Source organism: Rutilus rutilus (genome assembly GCF_951802725.1).
Source record: "Rutilus rutilus genome assembly, chromosome: 25".
NCBI classification, from domain to species: domain Eukaryota; kingdom Metazoa; phylum Chordata; class Actinopteri; order Cypriniformes; family Leuciscidae; genus Rutilus; species Rutilus rutilus.
In genome coordinates, this window is record NC_140229.1 from 3,544,314 (window position 1) to 3,568,580 (window position 24,267).

At 35.9% G+C, this 24,267-nt stretch overlaps 1 protein-coding gene across 1 annotated transcript in view; it reads right to left on the reverse strand.

Moving 5' to 3' along the window:
• The window catches only part of rasgrf2a (Ras protein-specific guanine nucleotide-releasing factor 2a), a 40,399-nt gene extending 17,813 nt beyond the window's left edge, over positions 1-22,586 (reverse strand). The window contains exons 1-14 of the mRNA XM_084400335.1: positions 21,611-22,586; positions 14,401-14,507; positions 12,730-12,877; positions 11,728-11,817; positions 11,367-11,620; positions 10,001-10,080; positions 9,248-9,441; positions 8,984-9,093; positions 8,077-8,195; positions 6,727-6,887; positions 5,069-5,135; positions 4,777-4,913; positions 2,398-2,480; positions 755-1,003 (exon numbers count right to left, since the gene is read on the reverse strand). Coding sequence (XP_084256461.1) covers positions 755-1,003; positions 2,398-2,480; positions 4,777-4,913; positions 5,069-5,135; positions 6,727-6,887; positions 8,077-8,195; positions 8,984-9,093; positions 9,248-9,441; positions 10,001-10,080; positions 11,367-11,620; positions 11,728-11,817; positions 12,730-12,877; positions 14,401-14,507; positions 21,611-21,889 — 2,078 coding nt within the window. The 5' untranslated portion in view covers positions 21,890-22,586. The remainder of the gene's footprint in view (positions 1-754; positions 1,004-2,397; positions 2,481-4,776; positions 4,914-5,068; positions 5,136-6,726; positions 6,888-8,076; positions 8,196-8,983; positions 9,094-9,247; positions 9,442-10,000; positions 10,081-11,366; positions 11,621-11,727; positions 11,818-12,729; positions 12,878-14,400; positions 14,508-21,610) is intronic.
• Between the last annotated feature and the right edge of the window lie 1,681 nt (positions 22,587-24,267).

Below are 24,267 nucleotides of genomic sequence, written 5' to 3' on the forward strand. Positions count from 1 at the left end.
ATTCAGAGCATTTATTTGCATTTTTTTATTTCCTTCAGTTTGCATGTTTGAAAAGGTGAATTTGGCATATCATTGAATAATATGTTTTTTTCTAAATCAAACTGGTTTTTGCATCCAATTAAGAAATTATTAATCAAAGAAATAATTAAAAGATTAATTATTCATCTAAATAATTCTTAGTCGCAGTCCTAATATTCCAATAATTAATAACCGTTCAAAAGTTTTTGATCAGTACGTTTTTGGAAGAAGAATCTTATCACCACGGCTGCATTTATTTGATAATAATATATAGTGCTGTAATGAAATATTAGTTTTCTATTTTTATTTATTTATTTGTATCTTAAATGACGATAAAAAAAACTTTTTTATTTTTCTGTCATGGCCAAAGCTCCATTTTCAGCAGCCATTACTCCAGTTTGAAATAGAAATGATAATTATTTGATCAGTATTATTATTATTATTATTAGAAAACATTATAAATAACTATCATTTTAATGCATCCACATGCTGAATAAAAGGATAATTTTCTTAAAAAAAAATAATAAAAAAAATCTGTAATTCTTTTGAACGGTACTGTACACAATCAAAATGAACTTCAAATGAAGGATATCACAGTCATCACAATGATGATTAGCATTCAGACAAGGATGAAGAACATGTTTTGAATGTGAGAAAAACATACCGAAATGAATCGTTTTTGCATTGGAGAACACATTTAAGTGGAGAAAAACTGCTGAGTGACAGGAACTCTAACCTGACCGGTATAGAGGTGAAGGGTTTCTTGTAGATGTCGGCCAGTTTGTCCATCACCACAGCAGCAGTGGTGAAGATGCGGTAGGTGTGGAGGAAGGTGTTGAGGAAGTCGATGGACAGAAAGCGCAGGTCGGTCAGTCTTTCCAGGAGTCTGTCCACGCTGGCGTATCGGATCTGAGGCACCTTGCAGGAGTTCAGCGTCTTACTGAAGCAGATGTCCACGTCGTCCTTGTGCAGGCGGGCATCAGACCTGCGGATCACAGATACGGATGAGCACGTTTATTTTAAAGTGACGCGAGAACAAACTAATTGAGTTGAACCAACTATCTGGACTGATTAAGTGTTGTTATTTTTAACTTAAACTGACACTATTGGATGATCTTGCCCTCTAGAAATACTAGTTTATGTTTAAAAGCACACATTAACCTTAAAATAAAACCCTGCTTCATTTACATATAGAAGTCTTAAAGGTACAGTAGCAAAAAAAAACTGTTTATTACATCTATCTGTCTGTCTGTCTGTCTGTCTGTCTGTCTGTCTGTCTGTCTATCTATCTATCTATCTGTCTGTCTGTCTGTCTGTCTGTCTGTCTATCTATCTATCTGTTTATCATCTGTGTCTATCTATCTATCTATCTATCTATCTATCTATCTGTCTGTCTGTCTGTCTGTCTGTCTATCTATCTATCTGTTTATCATCTGTGTCTATCTATCTATCTATCTATCTATCTATCTATCTATCTATCTATCTATCTATCTATCTGTCTGTCTGTCTGTCTGTCTATCTATCTATCTATCTATCTGTTTATCATCTGTGTCTGTCTGTCTGTCTGTCTATCTATCTATCTATATATCTATCTGTCTGTCTGTCTGTCTGTCTGTCTGTCTGTCTGTCTGTCTATCTATCTATCTATCTATCTATCTATCTATCTATCTGTCTGTCTGTCTGTCTGTCTGTCTGTCTGTCTGTCTATCTATCTGTTTATCATCTGTGTCTATCTATCTATCTATCTATCTATCTATCTATCTATCTGTCTGTCTGTCTATCTATCTATCTATCTGTTTATCATCTGTGTCTGTCTGTCTGTCTATCTATCTATCTATCTATCTATCTATCTATCTATCTATCTATCTATCTATCTATCTGTTTATCATCTGTGTCTGTCTGTCTATCTATCTATCTATCTATCTATCTATCTATCTATCTATCTATCTATCTGTCTGTCTGTCTGTCTGTCTGTCTATCTATCTATCTATCTATCTATCTATCTATCTATCTATCTATCTATCTATCTATCTATCTATCTATCTATCTATCTATCTATCTATCTATCTATCTATCTGTCTATCTATCTACCATTTTAGGTAATACAAATTATGCTGAAATAAAACAAAATATAAAAATTAGATGAAAAACTTAAATTTCAACAAGAATTTGAAATGTTGCCTTAGCAACTAACAGAAATAAAATAAGTTGAAGTACTAAAATGACAAAAAAATGATATAAAAATAAATGAAAGCTAAATGGATATATTTTGGGGAAAAACGAACTAATAAACATGACAAAAGCAAATAAAATAAAAATTAAAACTGAAAATATAAAATGTAAATGTACTAAAATAACACTGGACTGATTGTGTTTTACTTGATCATGTGAGGCACGGTGACTTTGGAGTTGTCCTCAAACACGCTGGTCATCAAGCCATTGCAGCGAATGTTGTCAATGCACTGTGTAGAAATCATAAAAATGGAGACAAATACAACAGAATGGAAAGACTTCACTCTCATCCACAAGCAACTGTAATAAGAGTCAGAAAACAATCTTTATCAGTTATCAGCTGTCTGATTAGGCCAATATTCAAAGCGGATCATATTCGGGCTTATATTTTCTATTCAAACTCTTTTTCATTAAACAACAGTTCATCTGAAGCATGTACAATTTTAGACAAATAAATAGATCTAATATTAACCCAAATTTGTATACTGGTTCATCTCTAGGGCAAAGTGAATAACAGACAGCTCTTGCTAAATTTACTATGCAAAAACTGTCAAGTCAGTGAAACTATTTGTGTCAATGCAAATATAATGGAAACTTCTCACTCGTGTTGCTTTCTAGCTAGAAAACAACACCCTGCTGTGTGTGTAAACTGGGTTTGACTGAATCTCTGTGTGATTTCTCCTCTTCAATTAATAAAAATTATTGTCCATGCATTTTCATGTTTCTTATGAGTTGTAATATTCTTAGATCATTTTCTGCAGCTTGTTCTATAGATGCACTTATTGTGAAAGGTCTAAAAAAGAGTGTTAAAGTCATGATGAAATGGAAAAAGCAACAGATCTTTTCTTCCGTATTGTGACGTACATCCGAATGTAACGGTAAAATAAAATGTAAAATAATGTAAAATTAAAGATAAATGTAGGGTGGGGTTGCATGGCTCTGCACATCAGTTCCTGATTGGATGTTGAGATGTGGGCGTGGCAGATGAAAGCAAGCTTGCAGGGGCGGAGTTTAAACGCACTAAATGATTGGAGAAATCCTGCATCCATCACCAGAGAGAAGTCTGTCATTTTCACATAAGGTCTAGTTTATGATATTTTGATTAAAGAGTTAGTTACTCACTAATTACTCACCCTCATGTCGTTCCAAACCCGTAAGACCTCCACTGATCTTTGGAACACAAATGAAGATCTTTCTGATTAAATCTGAGAGATTTCTGTCCCTCCATTGACAGCCTAAGCAACTACCACTTTCAAGGTCCAGAAAGGTAGTAAAGACATCATTAAAGTAATCCATGTGACTCCAGTGGTTTAACCTCAATTATATGAAGCGACGTGGGGGGAAAATACATAATTCATTTATGAGAAAAAATCTTTCTGGGCCTTTAAAGTGGTATAGTTGTGTAGCTGTCAATAGAGGGACATAAATCTCTCAGATTTCACCAAAAAGATCCAAAGATGAACGAAAGTCATACGGGTTTGGAACGACATGAGGGCGAGTAATTTTTGAGTGAACTAACCCTTTAAAGTCACCATGAAATCAAATTGGACAATTCTTGTTTTTTTATGTAATACTGCAGTTTATTATGAAAAATGTATCCGTACACAAATTCATGTGCCTCGTAATCTTTAATCAAAATAACATCTCTTCTCTGTCCTACATTTGTTCTTGTTCTAGAAGCCGTTTCACTTGTATATGCGTCACAATAGGGAAGAAAAGTCTATTGCAACTTCCGTTCCAAGTCTACTTTTGTTCACCCAAAAATGAAAATTCTGTCATTAATTACTCATGTCTCACCCTCATGTCGTTCCAAACCCGTATGACTTTCGTTCATCTTCAGATCTTTTGATGAAATCTGAGAGATTTCTGTCCCTCTATTGACAGCTACACAACTATACCACTTTAAAGGCCCAGAAAGATTTTTTCTCATGAATGAATTATGTTTTCCCCCCATGTCGCTTCATATAATTGAGGTTAAACCACTGGAGTCACATGGATTACTTTAATGATGTCTTTACTACCTTTCTGGACCTTGAAAGTGGTAGTTGCGTAGGCTATCAATGGAGGGATAGAAATCTCTCAGATTTCATCAAAAAGATCTTCATTTGTGTTCCAAAGATCAGTGAAGGTCTTACGGGTTTGGAACGACATGAGGGTGAGTAATTAATGACATCAATTAAAAATTTTGGGTCAACTAACTCTTTAATCAAAATATCATAAAGTAGACCGTATGTGAAAATGACAGACTTCTCTCTGGTGATGTATGCAGGATTTCTCCAATCATTTAGTGCGTTTAAACTCCGCCCCTGCAAGCTTGCTTTCATCTGCCACGCCCACATCTCAACATCCAATCAGCAACTGATGCGCAGAGCCATGCAACCCCACCCTACATTTATATATATATATTTTTTTTACATTACGAGGTTGAAGAATAATGGCACACAGATGCAAGGACGAATTATTCACAATAAAGAGCTATAACATGCATTTCATACGGACTTCCAGCATGTAGCGTGTAGATTGTACCTGGCTCATGTCACTGGTCCAGGCTGCTTTCTCCTGCCGAGACGGCGCGAGCAGAACCACAGAAAACGACGGACCATCAGGAGGTTCAACCACTATTTTAAACTCCAGACGGTTGAATCCCTGACCAGCAGCGTTATCTGAGGAGATACCGAATCAAAATGAACTCTGGTTACTTCCTTAATACATGTGCACACTGCTATAAGGTTTATCTTGGATATTTTGCTTGCTTCTGGTTGTTGGTATTGCTATGATTTATATGAAGATTGACTGTTGGGTCTGACGTCACACTTACAGTCTTCATCACTGGCGTCCAGCTCCTCGATAAGCGTACACTCTATCAGAGACAACGTGCCTCCTTGCTGTGGTTTTGAGGAAAGGTACTCAAGTTATTTTATGCTTTTGCATGAAACGGTTACGGCCAGGGCTTGACATTAACACGCGGGTGTATTTCAGTAGTGGTGTGCTACTCCTACTAGCCATTTTGGCGGGTTGAATTTTATGTATAATATATACAGTTTTCAATTGTAGTCTTTTAAGGCATCTAAAATTATAAACTAAGTTCAATGTGGTGTTGTCAAAAAATACATATCGATACTGAAATTTTTGAAATGCTTAAATACAAATTTTACGCAGAATAGATACTCAATACCAGCTGCTCTCTCTCTCTCTCTCTCTCTCTCTCTCTCCGTCAGCGAGTGACACACAAACCCGCCTCTCCTCACTCACTCGTTTCATTTGCTCCGGATGAATATTGTTGCTGTTACAGGGCTTGAATTTCAGCGTGGGATTGCACGTATTGTGCATAATTTTACTCATTCCTGCAGATGTTGTCCTCACACCCAAAGTGCGTCCACATAAAGCCGCCTCTCAGAGCTAAATTCAGTTCTTTTTCACGGCTTATTGCGCTTAAACAGTACCCTGGTAATCCAGAGTTCTCGCGAGAGCACAAGTTGAATTTGCTCAACGAGTTTACTCTGGTGTCGAGTAATGATGCTCATTAAATATGCCCCTCGATCTGAGCTGCACCAATCACATCGGGTTATCTGATATAGGCGGGCCAGAGGCGAGATGACGACAGCGCTGTGACGTCGAAGTCATTAGTAAACATTGCAAGATGGCTGTGGATGAACACCAGTTGTTTGAAAAGGGTTTAGCTGCTACAATGAACGAGTTAGACTTGGCTTTTTATCTAAAAGAGGAACAGAAGACGGCGCTCGAATTGTTCCTTTACAAGAAGGACGTTTTTGCTGTTTTGCCGACCGGATACGGCAAGAGTCTAATCTACCAGTTAGTCTACGCTGGTAGCTAAGCGATAACTTGTTGTGATTGGTCGTAGTGTTATCCAATTGCGTGCAGTGAGATTTTCAAATGCACGCTTGGTGCCGCCCCTCGAGCTGGCCGAGTTTCATTAGTCGATGCCAGACCATTAATCTTTCAGATTTAGGTCTGGATTTCCAGGCTACTTAAACAGTCAAATACACACAAAATAATGTAAAAATGCCGGTCTTGGTGAGTATTCATGTAAACATAGTCACTTATGTTTTAAGTGAACGTAAACAGTTGAAAAAGAAAACGCATGTGTAACAGTATAATAGATCCGTGCGTCAGGTCTTAAAGTGACAGCAGCCTAATATACCCGCTGCTAAATATCTATATGGCAGTTTTTCCACATGGTATCGATGTCAAAATTGTGGCCAGTGAAACTTTGTAAAACCAATAGCCACAGTGGCTGGTGAGCAAAAAAGTTAATGTCAAGCCCTGGTTACAGTAATAGTTCACCCTGAATTGATCTTTTCAATGAATGTGGACAGAATTACAATGTAAATAAGAAAATATTTGGGATAGGAACAACACGAGGGTGATTAAATGATGAGAATATTTTAGGCTGAACTTCCTTTAAGATATTCACTTTGAGTCTTTAAATAGCTGAGCGGTTCAGAGTCGACTCACTTTGAGCAGGTGCAGTTTGCCGCCAGATGTACGTGTGCAGATGAGGAAGTGTTTGGTGAACAGAAAACACTGGCGTTCAGCTTCTTTCCTGAGCGTCAGCGAGCCCAGACGCACCTTACTCAGTTTACCCTTCTCCACAGAGGGCAGCTGAATCAGAGAGCCTACAGGAAACACACACACACACACACACACACACACACACATCAGCTCTTTACCGAGAGGAAGGAGAACATTAAAGACAGCGTTTCAGGGAGAGAGGGCAGCGCTGTCTCATCGAGAAAAGCTTCTCTACGAGACATGATGCACTAATATGGCAGATTAGGTCTCATTAGAGCACATTCACACCTTCCTGTCAGTGGGGAGCAGTGCTGAATGAGATCAGTGTTTGGGTGGAGCTGAAACAAGCATACACTGATATTCAGACAAAACTAGTGACCGACTCCAGTGAAGCTGTTCAACTTTTGATTTAAATAAAGAAAAATATTCATTTCAAATAAATAAATAATACATATGTTATGTATTTGAAATAAATAGATTTTTTATATTATAGAATATAGAATATTATATTCTTAAATAAACAATATTAATATAAAATAAACATTTTGTAAACATTTCTTTGTACTTTTAAATAAATAATACATATTTATTTTAAACAAATATTTGTATTTATTTAAAATAAAATAGTATTTTTGCACAATACATTTATATTTATATATATATATATATATATATATTGTATAAGGAATACAAATTCTAAATACATACATAATACATATTTATTTTAAATACATCTTTACATTTAAAATAAATAAAATATTGTGTCTGTTTTTATAATATATATATATATATATATATATAAATATTTTTGTATAATTTTTTTGTAAAAATTTCAATATTTTTAAATACTTGAAGAAAAGTATATATTTTAAAATAAATAAATAATACATATTTATTTTAAACAAATGTTTTATTTTTATTTAAATAAATAAAACACACAAACATATATATAATATATATATGTTTAAAATTTAAAAAGAGATTTTTTTTATTCATATTTTTAGGGACTAAAACTGAACATCTGACCCAAAAAAATACTGTCCTTCGTGTTACATGATAAATAGGTCAGTACTCACTACTCAGTAATATTTATTCATTTAAATAATCAAACTATCAAATAAATAAATAAGCAGTTACTATGATAAGCTGGTAGAGCCCGACACTAGCAATGAGCAGCAGAACACACAGGAAGGAAATCACTCGTAGAGGATTGGGGGTGGAATTGAGTTATTTGAAAAGGATGTGTCCTAAAATCAAGACATATCCGCTCACACCCATAATGAACCATCTCACCCTGCCGTATAAACGTCTGACTGGTGTCCAGCAGAATATCACAGCCCTCCACGATCATTCGCTCGATCGCGAGGTTCTTACGGATGTTTTCTGTGTCACTCACTTCATCATGCATCATTCTGAGAAGAAACATGCAAACACATCTCAATATATATATATATTAATACATTTAAAATGCATATAATATATATTTATAAAGTTAGGTGTTTGGCAGAATGGTAGTCAATGTAAATGTGAATTGGACAATATTGAAGCAAGTCAAGTGTGGTCACATGAATGTTAAAAATAAACTTCAAAAGCCTTGTTTGCATTTAAAAGAATCACTTTTTCCATAGAGGAAACTGTTTGATATGAGAGTTTCATGTTAGAATAACATAACAAATAGAATTTAGTAGATTATATATATTTTAATTATTTAAAATATTTTTTTTATCATTTTATACATATATAAATTATAAAAAAGAAAAGAACAAAATATTATAGAAAAATATATATAATTAAAAAATGATATTATTGTAAAATAAATAATACATATTTATTTTAAACAAATAATTTGTATTTTAAAATAAATGGAAAAAAAAAGTATAATACATGTTTATTTTTATTTTGTATCATTTTGATTTGAACTGATACAAACAGAATTTTTTAGAACATTTAGAATCTTATAGGTTAAAATAAAGGTTCCAATTAGAACAAGCAAAGTTTTTACAGTTTGAAGCAATAGAAGAACGCCATAAAGAACGTTTTATTCTCTAGTTCTATAATAATTTGGTGCTTTAAAGAACATTTAAAAGTCAATACACTGAACTGAAGATAATAAATAATAATAAAATGAATTGTAATAATATATAATAAAATTAATACCTTTCTCTACAGGGCATGATTTCTTTTAAAAGCTTTTACTCACTTGGATAGTTCCTCAAGTTTGGATTTGGCGAATTCCAGACTCTTGCGCTCGACATGTTCATGAGGCGTGTGTGCGAGAAGCTCGTGAAGGGTGATGATGTATCGTGGGATCTAATAATAAAGGTAATAATCAACAATTAAAATACAAAAACACTCATTCTTACACAATCAACCACGGTTAAAAGAAATGCGACATGCAATAACTCTAGAATTACTACTGTTTGTGTTTATTAGCTGGCGCATTGCTGAAAGGTCAAAGGTTGACCTGAAACATGGGGTAGGTGAGGAAGGTCTCCAGCATTCTGCCCTCACAGGCTGCGTTTGCTTCATACTGCTTCAGAAGCTTGTCAAAGTCCCGGTTCTGTTTACAGTTGGCCAGAACCTGCAAACTGTACTGATGGTTTCGCACAAACTCCTGATAAATGTTCAGCATTGGCAGCAAGATGTCGAAGAGATCCGCTGAAACATGACATTTGGGTTTTTAGACATCTTCATTATATATTTATATATATATATGTGAAATTTGTCAGAGAAAACTGTGATATATAAGTGGTCATGGCCACTGGAAGAACGTCAAATAACACATTTATTTTTGTCTCAGCCAAACAAAATCTGACTGTAATTTTTTTTTTTTTTATTTGGGTTATTCTTATGTTAATTTTTATTCTATGTGTGGAGAGTCGAGAAGCGCTTCACTGCACGTCGTACTTTGGCTGTGTCTGACAATTACATTTACATTTACATTTACATTTACATTTATTCATTTTGCTGACGCTTTTATCCAAAGCGACTTACAATTGCTATATATGTCAGAGGTCGCACGCCTCTGGAGCAACTAGGGGTTAAGTGTCTTGCTCAGGGACACATTGGTGTCTCACAGTGGATTCGAACCCGGGTCTCTCACACCAAAGGCATGTGTCTTATCCATTGCGCCACACCACCGCCTATTACAATTAAAAATAATACAAAATAATCCAATTTGAATTGACTAAAAGATATGCAGCTTGAACAAACTCACCTAAAACTAAGGTTGGCCAGTTGGCTATCCGAGCCTTCAAGCCTTGGTGGAATATCTCATGGAGAAACATTATCGTCTCACTTACCAATAAAGAAAAAACAAAGAAGAGAAATGCATCAGTTTCAAAACAGATATTATACTATAAAAACCATAACATTAATAAAAAAATGATGTGCTCAACAGTGTGCCAAAATTTTAAAGAACTGTTGAATTGTTTTAAAGTGCCCCTATTATGCTATTTTAAAGATTCCTCATTTTATTTTGGAGTTTCCTACAACAGGTTCACATGCATCCGAGGTTTACTCATAATATACACTCCACATCACCTCGTTTCTCAAAGAGTCTGAAAATGGTTTATTCGAAGATTCAGTCTCTATAAACCCTGCCGTTCTGCAAAACTCTGCTCTGATTGGCCAGATGGCCCAGTCTGTTGTGATTGTTCTACTCTGCTCTGATTGGTCAGACGACCCAGTCTGTTGTGATTGGTCTACTCTGCTCTGATTGGTCAGACGACCCAGTCTGTTGTGATTGGTCTACTCTGCTCTGATTGGTCAGACGGCCCAGTCTGTTTTGATTGGTCTACTCTGCTCTGATTGGTCAGACGACCCAGTCTGTTGTGATTGGTCTACTCTGCTCTGATTGGTCAGATGGCCCAGTCTGTTGTGATTGGTCTACTCTGCTCTGATTGGTCAGACGACCCAGTCTGTTGTGATTGGTCTACTCTGCTCTGATTGGTCAGATGACCCAGTCTGCTGTGATTAGTCTACTCTGCTCTGATTGGTCAGACGACCCAATCTGTTGTGATTGGTCTACTCTACTCTGATTGGTCAGATGGCCCAGTCTGTTTTGATTGGTCTACCACGTATTGGAAACAAAACTTCTATATCTGAATTTCAGCTCCGGAGACTTCCTCAGCATTTGATACACAGTGAAACAAATGATGCGGTATGTTTTTCCATATCAATACCAGTGCAAGTCCTCATTTTGAAGTGTATGCAGAGTTGATTCGAAAACAGTGTCTTCTTGACATGTTGACAACACAGATCAAATCCAGTCTTATCTACAAATACAGTATTTGAAGGTGGGGCAAAGTAGACGATGTTCACGGGCAGCCAATGAAGACCATAGGCTGGCATTATGCAAATGTATTACATTGTTACGTAGGTTTGAACCGGAAGTGAGACTGGAATTGCTGACGACTCATTTCAGCAGTTCAGAATCAATTCTTTCTTTTAGGAGACAATCACTTTATTTGTTGTACACTTTGATCTTTAAAACTTTGCAGACCTTTTACATTCACAAACAGCTATATTACACACTGCATGAAAGGAAAAGCATAACAGAAGCCCTTTAAGTGCATATATACCTATTGAGGAAGACACTGCTGACATCGTCATGACTAATAGGGGGTTTTTTGGAACTGGCCGCCATCCTGAGCGGCCTCAGGAAACAGTTGACCAGGATGGAGAGCTGGAGCACGTACTCCGTCTCGGCTTCCACCATGTTAAAGACGATCTGGTTTCTCTTCCTCATGCTCTCAGCGTGAGGCGAGCAGATGTAGTCCTGCACGATAATCTTCCACTTCCTTCTGCACAGCCAACCACGCATGAAGCTTTGCACCTGCGAGAAAACACGCGAAGGAGACGCCCGAGTAACTGCACTTACCCTACACACAATCGCAAACATGACTGCGTAAATGAGGTGGATATATGTAGACAATCATATACCTTCTTGATTTTCTTGATATCTGGATCTTCTTCTTCTTGATTGGACTGATAGGGCAACATTCGCTCTTTCGTTTTATTCAGAACAACAATCTATAACAGATAACGCAGCAAATCATATTAGAATGATTTCTGAAGGATCATGTGACACTGAAGAGTAATAATGCTTTGCATCACAGGAATAAATTACATTTTACAATATATTCAAATAGAAAAGAGTTATTTTAATATTTGTGACCCTGGACCACAAAACCAGTCATATGGGTAAATTTTCTGAAATTGAGATTCATACATCATCTGAAAGTTGAATAAATAAGTTTTCCATTGATGTATGGTTTGTTAGGATGGGACAATATTTGGTTGAGATACAACTATTGTAAATCTGGAATCTGAGGGTGCAAAAAAATCAAAACACTGAGAAAATCTCCTTTAAAGTTCTACATTTATGTTGGCGATTGTGCAGCATTCACTCACACAAATAAATGTTTTATATATTTACAGTAGGAAATTTACAAAATATCTTCATGGAACATGATCTTTACTTAATATCATAATTACTTTTGACATAAAAGAAAAATCTATCATTTTGATCCTTACAATGTATTGTTGGCTATTGCCACAAATATACCCGTGTGACATGTGACTGGTTTTGTGATCCAGGGTAAAAAATTTTCACAAAATTATTGTATTTTTAATCAAATAAATGCAACCTTGGTGAGCAGAAGAGACTTCTTTAAAAAACATAAAAAAATATGATAACGCTTTATTTAAAGCCTTTAACTATAATGTACTATAAAGATATTCATAACGTACATCATAATGCATTATATCTGCATGCATTATATTCACAGATTCCTTGCTACATCTGAAATTGGTAGTTTGTCGTGTTTTATGCTTTCTAAAGGTGTGGTTACAATTATTCATGAGACCGTTTATTATTTATTGTTTACCATTTAGCGTAAACCGTTAAATGCACATAGATGGAGCTGATGACGAAGAACTGACCTCTGACTTCAGTCTCTCGATCTCTGTATCCTGGTCTTCCAGTTGTGTCCGCAGTTGATTTGCCGCCACTTTTTCCGTCTCCATGATCTGCACCAGATGGATGTATTTCTGCATGAGAACTTCCCGCTCTATGATCAGGTCTGAATAACTGCCAGCGATAGCAGAACAACAAAGCTGGTTAGAAACATTTTTAAAGAGAAAACCTGAGAGCTACATAAATTAATGAGCCACTTGAGCCTTTTAAAGGGGTGGTTGATCATGATTTCACTTTTCTAACTTTAGTTAGTGTGTAATGTTGCTGTTTGAGCATAAACAACATCTGCACACTTACAACGCTCAAAGTTCAAAGCAAAGGGAGATATTTGCTTTTAAAGAAATCACTTTTTAAGGACTACAACAAACGGCTGGTTGGGACTACACCACATTCCTCCCGGGTTAGTGACATCACCAACCCTAGAATTTACATAAACCCCGCCCCCTGAACACGATTTATAGATTATCATGACAGAATATGCTAATCAATGACTAGAAGATAACTACACAAAAGCTACATAAATTCATCAACTAACCATTCAGAAATGTCCTGTTGCTTCTACATTCTAAATTTTCAGTGCCTGTCTGTGTGAGTGCAAGCTGTTGAAGCTCCGCCCCCCTGTGCCGGGAGCAGCAGCTCATTTGCATTTAAAGGAACAGACACAAAACGGTGCGTTTTACTCACTCTCAAAAAGTGACAACTTTAACATGCTATATAAAAATATCTGTGGGGTATTTTGAGCTAAAACTTCACACACACACTCTGGGGACATCAGAGACTTATTTTACATCTTGCAAAAAGGGCATTATACCACCCCTTTAAAAGACTCATACAAACAAACTCTATGCAAGTACACAAAAGCTTATTCACATGTTTATTCTCATTTATAGTGAACCCGTGGGTCGTATTTTCTTTGACCTTATGTAGTAATGTTTATGTTTTTTTGAGAATCAAGGTATGTCACACAATCTATGTTACATCTGTCCGATTTGATCAAATTTACCAAGTGATGAATGATGCATTGGATGTATTTGAAAATAACGCAAAGAGAATGAATGCATTTTCAGTGGTTTCAGACTTTTGAACCCCTTCAAAAAAGAAAAAACTGCTTGGAAAGACTGTGACAAGCCTCAAACTAATAATTTATTGAGCTGACGGATAAAAGAAGAGCTACAATGGCATGCATCATGTCTATATATTATGTATCGATTTGCATTGGTTTGTTTTGAAACCCAATCCAGAAGAAAACCAGTGGAGTTCTTAAGTTATTTTTTATTTAATATTTGGATGAATAAAAACAGACGTAATTCTTGTCATTAATGTGGATAGCAGCTCAGATAATTTGGTTCATATGGAGATCTGTGACTTTCGATTGTAAATTTTGATATCTTGTCAAATCTGAGCATAGTTTGTAGCACTATTGAAATGAGTGTGAAATTACATAAGTAGCCTATTTTTTCTCAAGACTCATACAAACTAAGAGAAGCAAAAGTCTCCGTGTGGATTGCTATCTAGAAGAATCAATTAAGTGATTTTCATTTCCTACAGAAAAAGGCTGTTACGTGACATGCTAACCAGCTCAGCAAAATCACTTTTGTTCTGAAAAGACTCAAGAGTGTTTAGTCTTTGTATTGTACCTGGCCTGCTGAATGGCCTCCACCCACTCATTACAATCAGAGTCCTCTTCAGTCCGCAGCTCCAGAGGTTTCTGCCCATCGTGGCCGAAGATCACCAGGAAGTAATGCTGGAAAAGATGAGAAATTAAACATCAGAGAGTGAAGCGTTGCATTGGTTGCATTGGTCCACGGTGGGCAGCATTAGAAGAGTTATGACCTAAATAGAGACGCTTCCAGCGGCCACTGGCTTGAACTCGCACACACTCGTTAAACGGAAATGACAGTAGACGTGTTACTGAGTAATTTTGCCCTAAATCATAAAGCAGCATGTGAAAAGAAGAAGATAAAATTACAAAACATCAAGCCAACACACAGTGAAAAAAATATTAAAGGGGTCCTATTTTGCTTTTTAACATTTTCAGCTTTCTTTAGTGTGTAATGTTACTGTTTGAGGGAGTAATTCAGTGTCAGTGTTTCTGAACTCCCTGAAACTGAAGACATTGTAGCCTTGTAGGAACAAACACGTCACAATATTCCTCATTTAAATAATTAATACGCAGAATAAAGGGGCGGGCCTGGTTGAGTTAGTTAGTAGTGTGTTAAACTGGTGGTTGGTAAGGGGCAGGACATTTCCCAAACACATTCAAAGTGCTTGACCAATCACAACACACTGCTCCAGCCGACCAATCAGAGCACAGTGTGTCTTTCAGAAGGAGGGGCTTCATAGAGACAGGAAGTAAACAGAGCGTTACTGACAGACTGGGAAGAGACGAGCTGCAACAATGGAGAATATGAGGAAAATAATGAACATTCAAGCATAAAAAACTTATTCTAGTAGAGCCCAAAAACTTCGGTCATCATAATTGGTCACCTTTAATAGATCACGTATAAGAGAAAAACCAAAGGTGTTCATTTTCTGACCTGCACATGTTCTTGACAGATTTCCCCTCATATAAGTGATGGAGTGAAAGAGCGAGAGACTGTGAGAGTTTTATAGGACGTAGGCTCACTTAAGGGCTCGTTTGTGTTCTCATGAAGCACGGCTGGTGTGTGTGTGTGTGTGTGTGTGTGTGTGTGTGTGGTTATGCAACCGGCAGAGCTTCTCCTCTGTCTTTAATGCGCTGTCCTGAGCCTCAGGCCTTGTTTAAACCGAGAGACAACAATAGACTCGACCCACAAATACACTGGATTCTGTTTCACTTTCACCGACCCACAGAACTATCATCTCCCACAGAATCCCACTTATGCATCTGCTCTGTCCAATTACAGTAACAATGCTTGACGGGTCAGATTTCACATTCATTTCTGACTCGTTTGCATAATTTCTTCTAGCAGCCCTATATGCATGTACACAGATTGCCCTTCCGAAGACTTTCATTGAAATAGCCATGTCTGAGAGAAACACGCTGCCAGAAGGGATACTATTCTTAGAAAGGCAACCCAGCACTGTGCAATAAAAGGACACTCGCATATATGTGTGCATGTGTGAGCTCGTGAAACAGCAAGACTCACAGGGATCGCTCCTTCCAGGCGGACTACATCTGGAAGAATACAGAAAATCATATAATCAACATGCAATGGCATTCACAACCCATTTTAATATATATACAGTACTGTGCAAAAGTCTTAGGCATGCTTAGGTTTCTTCAAGCGTCTCGGAGACGTAAATGTAAACCGATATTTCCTACTGAAACACTACAGCAAAAGATATAAATAACTGACTTATTAACATGCCTAAGACTTTTGCACAGTACTGTATATTTTTTAATATTTTAAAAAAATATTAAAATGGCAGCTAGATTCCTACATAGTGATTACCAGATCAGTACAATTTATAACTATCGACACAAATATAAAATGTGCAATATAAACCTACTGACTTACAGTGATTAATAAGCATAAAAACACAATGTAAACAATTATATGATCAATAAGTTATGACAACTTGAGTTGTTTAACATATGCTTTATCTCATCAAAATAAGTTAAGCAACTTTTTTTTTTAAAGTTATTAATAGTTTTTTAAGTTTATTATAAGTTATACAAAATTCAACTGATTTTTTAAGTCAGTTTAATGTAATTTAAGTTGAAATGACAAACTTTCAAAGTTGATTGTACTTAAAAAATTTAAGGGAGCCTCTTTTTTAAAGTGTATTTTATGACATAAACTTACTGTTCGCACATTTTTTTTAAAACATATTAATTTTATACTTTTATTCAACAAGGATGCATTCAATTAAAAGTTACAGTAAATGCATTTATAATGTAACAAAATATTTTTATTTCAAATAAATGCTGTTCTTTTGAATTGAGAAAAGAAAAAAATGCATCATGGTTTCCACATAAATATGAAGCAGCACTGATTGATAATAATAATAATAATCAGAAATGTTTCTTGAGCAGCAAATCAGCATATTAGAATGATTTCTGAAGGATCATGTGACACTGAAGACTGGAGAATAAATTGTATAATTAAAATATATTTAAATATACATTCAAAATGTAATAATTCATATTTCTACTGTATTTTTGGTCAAATAAATGCAGCCTTAGGTGGGAAAAAGAGACTTTTGAACAGTAGTTTATTCAATTATATAAAATGTCTGAGTGTAGGCAGATTACTGTGTCGATCAGCGGTCAATATAATAAATCGGATGAGTTTTCATTGTAATGTTGACTTTAGTGGGAACAGAACTCCTGTGTGAGCGCTGCGAGCTTGATAATACAGTGGCACTTCAACATGACATCAAACCCCATTTCCATGGAAACACAAGCCACCGGCACAAGGCACACTGGTGTTTGTTTCCTGCATATTTCATTTGCATCTGAATCTTGAATCTTGATCATGAACATGTTCAAAGCGGGAGATAAACCTACTAGTGGCGAGCGAGAGTAAATATCGGCCAGTCGGCCAATGAGCAAACTGCTTAGTAGAATCACATTAAAAACATTACCATAATCAATTATAATTTTATTCTAAACTAAAAGCAGCCATTTCAAGCCAAATAATTTTTTTTCCATCAATAAATGACTGTTTGATAAATATCCAGGTTAGTTTGCATATCACAAAAGCTGGTTTAATTGAGTTGGCCCAGAAATCAAAGCTGAATCAGCATTTGTGTTTCACATGCAGTTGAAGTCCTTTAAAGCTCTCTGATGCTGACGCTGTTTGAAATGCCCTCCAGCAAAACCACACACACGCTCAACTTCAACACACACCCGTCATTTATCAGTCGTTTGATACAGACTGGTGATGGCCAACGATAAAAGCGCAGAAAGAATTATGCAAGTGGCTGTAGATAAAAACACTGCTCAATGAATACCATGCAAAGCAAATGATCATAATGCAATAACAACATCAAAAATACCAAAAAATACAAATTTTTTTAAATAAAATAAGGCATATTGCACTTTAGAGGTCAAACATTAGGTGGGGCAGAGGGCATCCACACACACACACGAGTGTGTTTCAGCCAACAGCTGATAATCTGTGTGTGTGTGTGTGTGTGTGTGGAGGCAGACAACATCTGCTATAACATAACAGAAGAGATTGTGTGTGTGTGCATATGGGTTTGCTTAGCTAAATATGACAACACTTCTCTTTAGGGGGATTTAGGTCCTTAACTGGAAAAATCTATACATAAATACAGATTTTTTTTTTTTCAGTATTATTTAAAAAATGCTAGAAATATATATATATATACATATACATATATATGTATACTGTATAATGGTTACGCTATAGTAATTCGAATTTACACTTTAATTTTCATGACAGTTATAATTCACAACTATCAGGCCAAGGAGGAGATATTGATGTGAGTCAGATGTGGCGTGGAGACCAGGCAGGCAAAACATCCATAGAACTGCAATTTTCCATCTCAAAAGAATAAAAATATAAATATGTGAACAAAATGTGAGTTTTCTGATTTCTGAAGTCCACAGTAGTCGATTGTCGAGTTCACGCGCATAGGTTTAGTACCTATGATCACACGCGTGAACTCGACAATCGATTACTGTGGACTTCGACCGAAAACAGGATGTAAATACAGTATGTGCGCTGGCCGAATTAACTTCATTTTTATTAATATCTTGCACATCTACTGCAGTCAGATTCACCCGCGTTCACTCCGAAGGAATCACTCACATGACCTGTGCACTTGTAATGACACATCAAGGATGTTAAGAGGCTGAAAGCAGGTTTAAAACTTGCCCCATTGAAGTCAACAGGGTGCAAATTTTAAAAAGAGGATAACACGGTGTAGGCAACACCGATTTTTGTCGTTGTTCTCTGTACTGACAGCACTCCAAATGTACAAAAAAATGAGCTCAATGTTAAAATTGACCAGAGTTCTCCTTTAATGTACTAAAAAAGTGATATTAAACTTCACTTTAAACCTTGAGGATTCATAAGGTGAGCAGATGAGGCCAGAATATGAACATAACACGCTAAATGGCTTCTTTATAACGGTTTTCTATGGAAAAACGCATTACAAAAAAAAAGTGCGTTTTGCAATAATATTCTGGGTTCATCTGCTTTCCTGTACATTGCATTTATCATTAATAAGGTGTATAGAATTTGGTCTTTTACTACAACAGCACAAACCTGGTAAAAGTAAGTGACAGGCGGCAGAGGAAAGTCTTGTTTTGTCCTCATAAGAGTGTGACGTCACGTGAAAACGATTAACGGTTAATGTATACTGTAAAAGTATTTTACTAAAACGATGTTTTTTATATATATATATATATTTTTTTTTTTAATTAGCACAAATGTAAAGGTAGTACACTATCAAAGCGTATAAATAAATATTTTAGAATTTGAAATAAATAAATTGTAGGCTAACCCTTATATTTTAGCGGGTAATTTGAATTTAAAATTCGGGTTATAAAAGAACAAATCAAATCACATGAAACTCCAAAACTCAGTGTGTCACTCAAACACTCAGGCTTTAATGTGGACAGAACGTGTCGGCCGCTGTCGCGCTGATGAGGGGCTTTCGAGGCTCGTGTGGTCCCAACAAACGCCCGGGGATCAGAATATATCTGCTTCATACGCAGAAGATGAGTGTTTAATCTGCAAGATGCTGCTTAACACCAGCAGCGACCGCAGCGCATGTTCATTTAGCCTATGTGCATGCTTGTTTATAGGCCTGGAAAATATCTTAAAATATTAAATCCCACACCTCTTGACCAGTGAATTTCAAGGCCTTTTCGGTGGGTAATGGATAGGGAGGGTTGCTCTCCAATATAATATCAATATACAAATATAATACAATACGATAACAGCACAAATATGCCATATTTACAGAAATCTTTGTTAATCAGACAAGCATGCAGTTATTAGCTGATGCTCAAAATGTCTAAATAGACAAATATCGGTCAACTAATGACTTTCTCAATAAACCAGTTTGTGACTAATAAAGATTCCACTCACCAATTATGTTTTAGAGCTGAGCATAACTAAAAATTGCTTATTCACTGAAGAAATTTCCATGTCTGTACACTAATATTATTGGTCCACAATTGCATTTTGGACCAGTAATATTTCATTGTATTTTTTTTTTTTTTTTTTTTTTGATGAAGACCTAAGAAGTCAGAAATTAAAAGTAAAATGAAATCTTGAAGGCGTAACATCAGTGCACAGACATTTACTAGACTAATTTAACAGCTGACATATTTAATTGCAATATATAGGCCGTTATTGTTGGTTTTAACATCTTTACACCAACACATAGGAAAGTCCGGGGCTAGTTGTCACATGAGGAAGGCAAGCGTTCTTATGTGCTTTCGTCATTTTATACATTTTTCTTAGCTGATTTATTTTTATTTCAGTTTTAGTTTAGTTTTTATTCATTTCCAGTTAATAATCAACTTAGTCCTTCAACTCACACATTTCTAATTTTCAATTAGTTTAAGTTTTCAACCAATAATTTTATTTCAGCTTTATTTAAGGCGAGACACTACAGGCAAAAACATTGTTTTTTCATGCATCTGTCATTTTTTTTATTCATTTTTCATTTTCATAGTTTTTTTTCAGACTATAAAGAAAACATCCAAAATGCACTTTTAAGTGGATGTTTTCTACTGTAGCACTTCATCTATTTGCATCTGTAGATTTCAGTTACACTGCATATCTTTAAAGTTAGAAATCTTCACTTCAGCAGCACTTCAGTACATACACCAAACTTTACAGTTTTATTCCTATCTATATTCTGAAGGTTTTACAGAGGGGTTTATATAATATTTTATATAGTTTTTTTTTTTTTTTTACTGATATAATTTTTTACTGATTTTATTTTATATATATATATAGTTTTTTTTTATTGTTGACAGTATTTTCTGATAAAAAAAAATCCAAAATCCCCTCTGTAAGAACCTTTTACTCTAATATGTAAAAAATGTAAACAAGTATTTTGAACATGGCTTTATTTAATTAGATAATGCCTCATTTGCATATTTAAACATACAAACAAACATTTCAGAAAACTTGTAATACAAAAAAAAAGTTAGCAATTCTAATCAATCAACTTGGTAATAAGTATGGTGATATTTATGAGCTTTTTTTTTTTACGATGGTGTCTTTCCATAAATGAACATAATTTTTTTTATAGTTTTAAACAATGATAATAACCCTGGCTCATCTAACTGTTTATTTAAATGTTAACAGTTGTTATAGAATGTTCAGAAACATTCAAAAGTAACATTATCATAATGTTTGCAAAATGGAATGGAATGTTTAGAGTAACTAGAGCAGTGGTTTTGTGTGTTTGTGGTTTCACAAATCTAGTTTAAAATTGGATATTTTGCGTGAATTGTGCCCTTCAACTTCAAGCTCTGTTATTTTTATATTTTTTAAACAAAGATTTAGTCTTTTAAAAATCAGCCCTTCAAACTAACATTCTAATATCATTCTGTTTATGTAACATTTGTTGAACACGATAAAACCACACTTACCGTATGTTTTTTTATATTTAATAAATTTAGAGTCTATACAGAAGCTGACTTATACAAAAAAAAAAAAAAGACCTTGAAACTCTCATTATAGTAAAAACTGACCAACTGTGTCCAATGACACACAAACACTGATAAACAGACACAAACACGTGGTGTTTGTAGAAACCAACTTCCTCCCAGCTGGCACATTCACACCACAAATGTGGCTTTAATCGTAAACCCGTGTTAATTAGACCACAGTAGATGAGATGTAGAGTGAATGTGAGGTCAGATCATACCTGCTGTTTATCTGAGCTCTCTTTCCCAACGGTGGACACTTTTGGAGCCGGAATCCTCTCGCAGGAGCATCCCTCCAGCAGATAAATCCCAGATGGTCTGGTGCTCTGCTCGTTCTCAAAGTAGAACAACACGTTCTGGTAAAGCGCGAAGTACTTCTCGTTCCAGCGGTTGTTTTCTGCGGCTTTTTTACTCAAGAACCCACGTTTAATTCCCTCTTTACGCGCGACCATGGACAGAAAGAGCGCGTGTCCTTCATTATAACGCACGCTCTTCTGCATCTTAAAACCCTGATTGTCACACCGAGCCCATTATCATCCTCCTCCTTACACACAGCAGCCAGAGATGATGATCTAAAGTCCAGCCAAAAGCGCGTAAAGGAGATTCCAGACGCGCGTAACGCGTAATTACGCACAGCTGTATAAAGGAGTACGCGTGTAGGAGAAAAAAAAGCGAAAATACAGTAAAAGAGTCAACAAATATTAATACAAATATGGTCTAAACTGCGCGCAGGGACGTAAAACAAAAAATAGATTGAGTGAGCAGACGGTACAACAGAATCACGACCGAGATCAGCGCTAATCGGCTTTGACACCAACTTAAAGAGACAGAACTATTTACCCTCTCAGTCTCTATTTACCTCACTGTCACGAGAGACTCCCTCGGGTATCTTTCTCATGCGTCCCTGAAGTTAGTTTCACGCTTTTATCGGAAACACTGCAGATGCTAGAACGAATGTGACTCTATTTTCAGAAGCATGAAAGAAAAATATTGTCATTTTTCCAAAGAGCGTTTTTTTCTTTAAAATGAGTAGTGCTACTACACCGCTGTTGTGTTCTGTAGCCTGTGTTATATGTTGTGTGTTAAGTCAGCTGAGGTAAATAATACACGCTTTCCACTAAAATAATAACAAAAAACACGTTTTCCTATAATCTCTCGCAAGGTTCGGAGGTCTGATTCAGAGTACCGAGTCAGTTCGTTTGAAACGATTCACCAATCTATTTGATTCGCTGCCCACATTTGCGTGTCATTTGTATGAAAATATTAAAATACTGCTGTTTTTTATTTACATAAATTAGTGTGTTCTCTATGTGTTATGTTGGCTTGACAAAGTCAGCTACTGATCTACAATTCTTCTGAGCCAAAATGTAAACAGCATCAACCAGCAAACTCGGCTCAGACCTTCACACTGTTCTGACTCGGGTTGTTATGACTTTTCAAACTGATCCAACTTTTCCTAAAAAATAAGATTAAAAATCATAAAAAGCTTACACACACTTTTATTGAGGGGATCTCAATCCTCAATCCCCTTTATCCCCTAAAACTTTATTACAATAACTCTAGAGTTTTTAAGCTTCATCCACTATGTAATGGGAATTAATTATAACACTGTAACAAGATTCTTTAAAGTCCCCCTGTGGTGAAAATTAAGCTTAATGATGTTTATTATGTCTGTGTGGTGTTTTTAATATGCTTTAAGACAAAGCATGTGTAAATTCGACACCATTGCTGAGTATTTTCTCCTTAAAACTGCAGTGAAACAAAGACAGTCTCAAAAACACGCTTTGAAAACGCTGGTGTTTCTGACGTCACATACTACCTTGTAACCAATCAGATCAATGTGTGATCATCAACCAGTGGATCTCTGAGCTGAGTGAGCGAGTGGAGGCGGGGCTCATTTGCATATTCATCGAAGCGCGTATACTAAATGAGGTAAGGGTGTCGAGTTACATTCAAGATATTTTAAGGCATGAAGATTTTTATTTCATTTTTTCAAGGAAAAAATGGTTAAATATAACCTTTTGGTGATCAAAGATGAGTTTTAAGGGATACAATTATTGACTACAGTGGGACTTTAAATTTAAAGTTGGATACACCACTGTACAAATATTGTGAATTACGCCCCCTGCTGGCGAATGTACAAAATCACCTGCAACATGTGCTTTGACTGCAATGACACATCACCTCTTGATAGATGATCAGAGCACTAAATATATACACATACATATAAGTAATATGATTATTTGGTGCCTGTGCTGTGCATAAATAATCTGACTAATTTTCACAAGAATCTTTATTATTTATTTACTGAGCTAGAGATGCATTCTGGGATTGTCTTCTCTGTAAAGGATGAATTTTATGCCTCTTGTGATGCCTTAAAAATTACCTAACTGAGTTTTGGAATAGAGCCAATGTTTCATAAGAAGTCTGTGATCAGAAACTCATATTTCGTGAAAGCTTGTGCTCGTGAAAAAAAAGGGAAAACTCACAACGGTTCTAATTTCATCTCCTCCTCCTGGCTGTATAGCTGACTTCACTCCTACAAAGCTATGAACTTGTGTCTCACGGAGGAAGAGCCCACGATACCAGACGCCCACCTGAACGCAACCTCTGCAGGGCCCATCTGTAACAGAGCGGGAAACCACATTAAGAACTTACCCAGCATGCTTTGAGACTTATTTGGGAACATGCACCATTAATATTTGCTGCTATTATTGCATATCCTCGCAGCCAAAACTCTTAATCTTCAAACATATGGGTGTGTGTGGTGGTCACAAAGTGAAAATCCATCCTAAACATCTCAACAAGCCAAAGAGTCTAAATACCGCCGCAAGCCTCATGATCGGCAAAACAAGGATGAACTGCGCTTCGTCCAAGT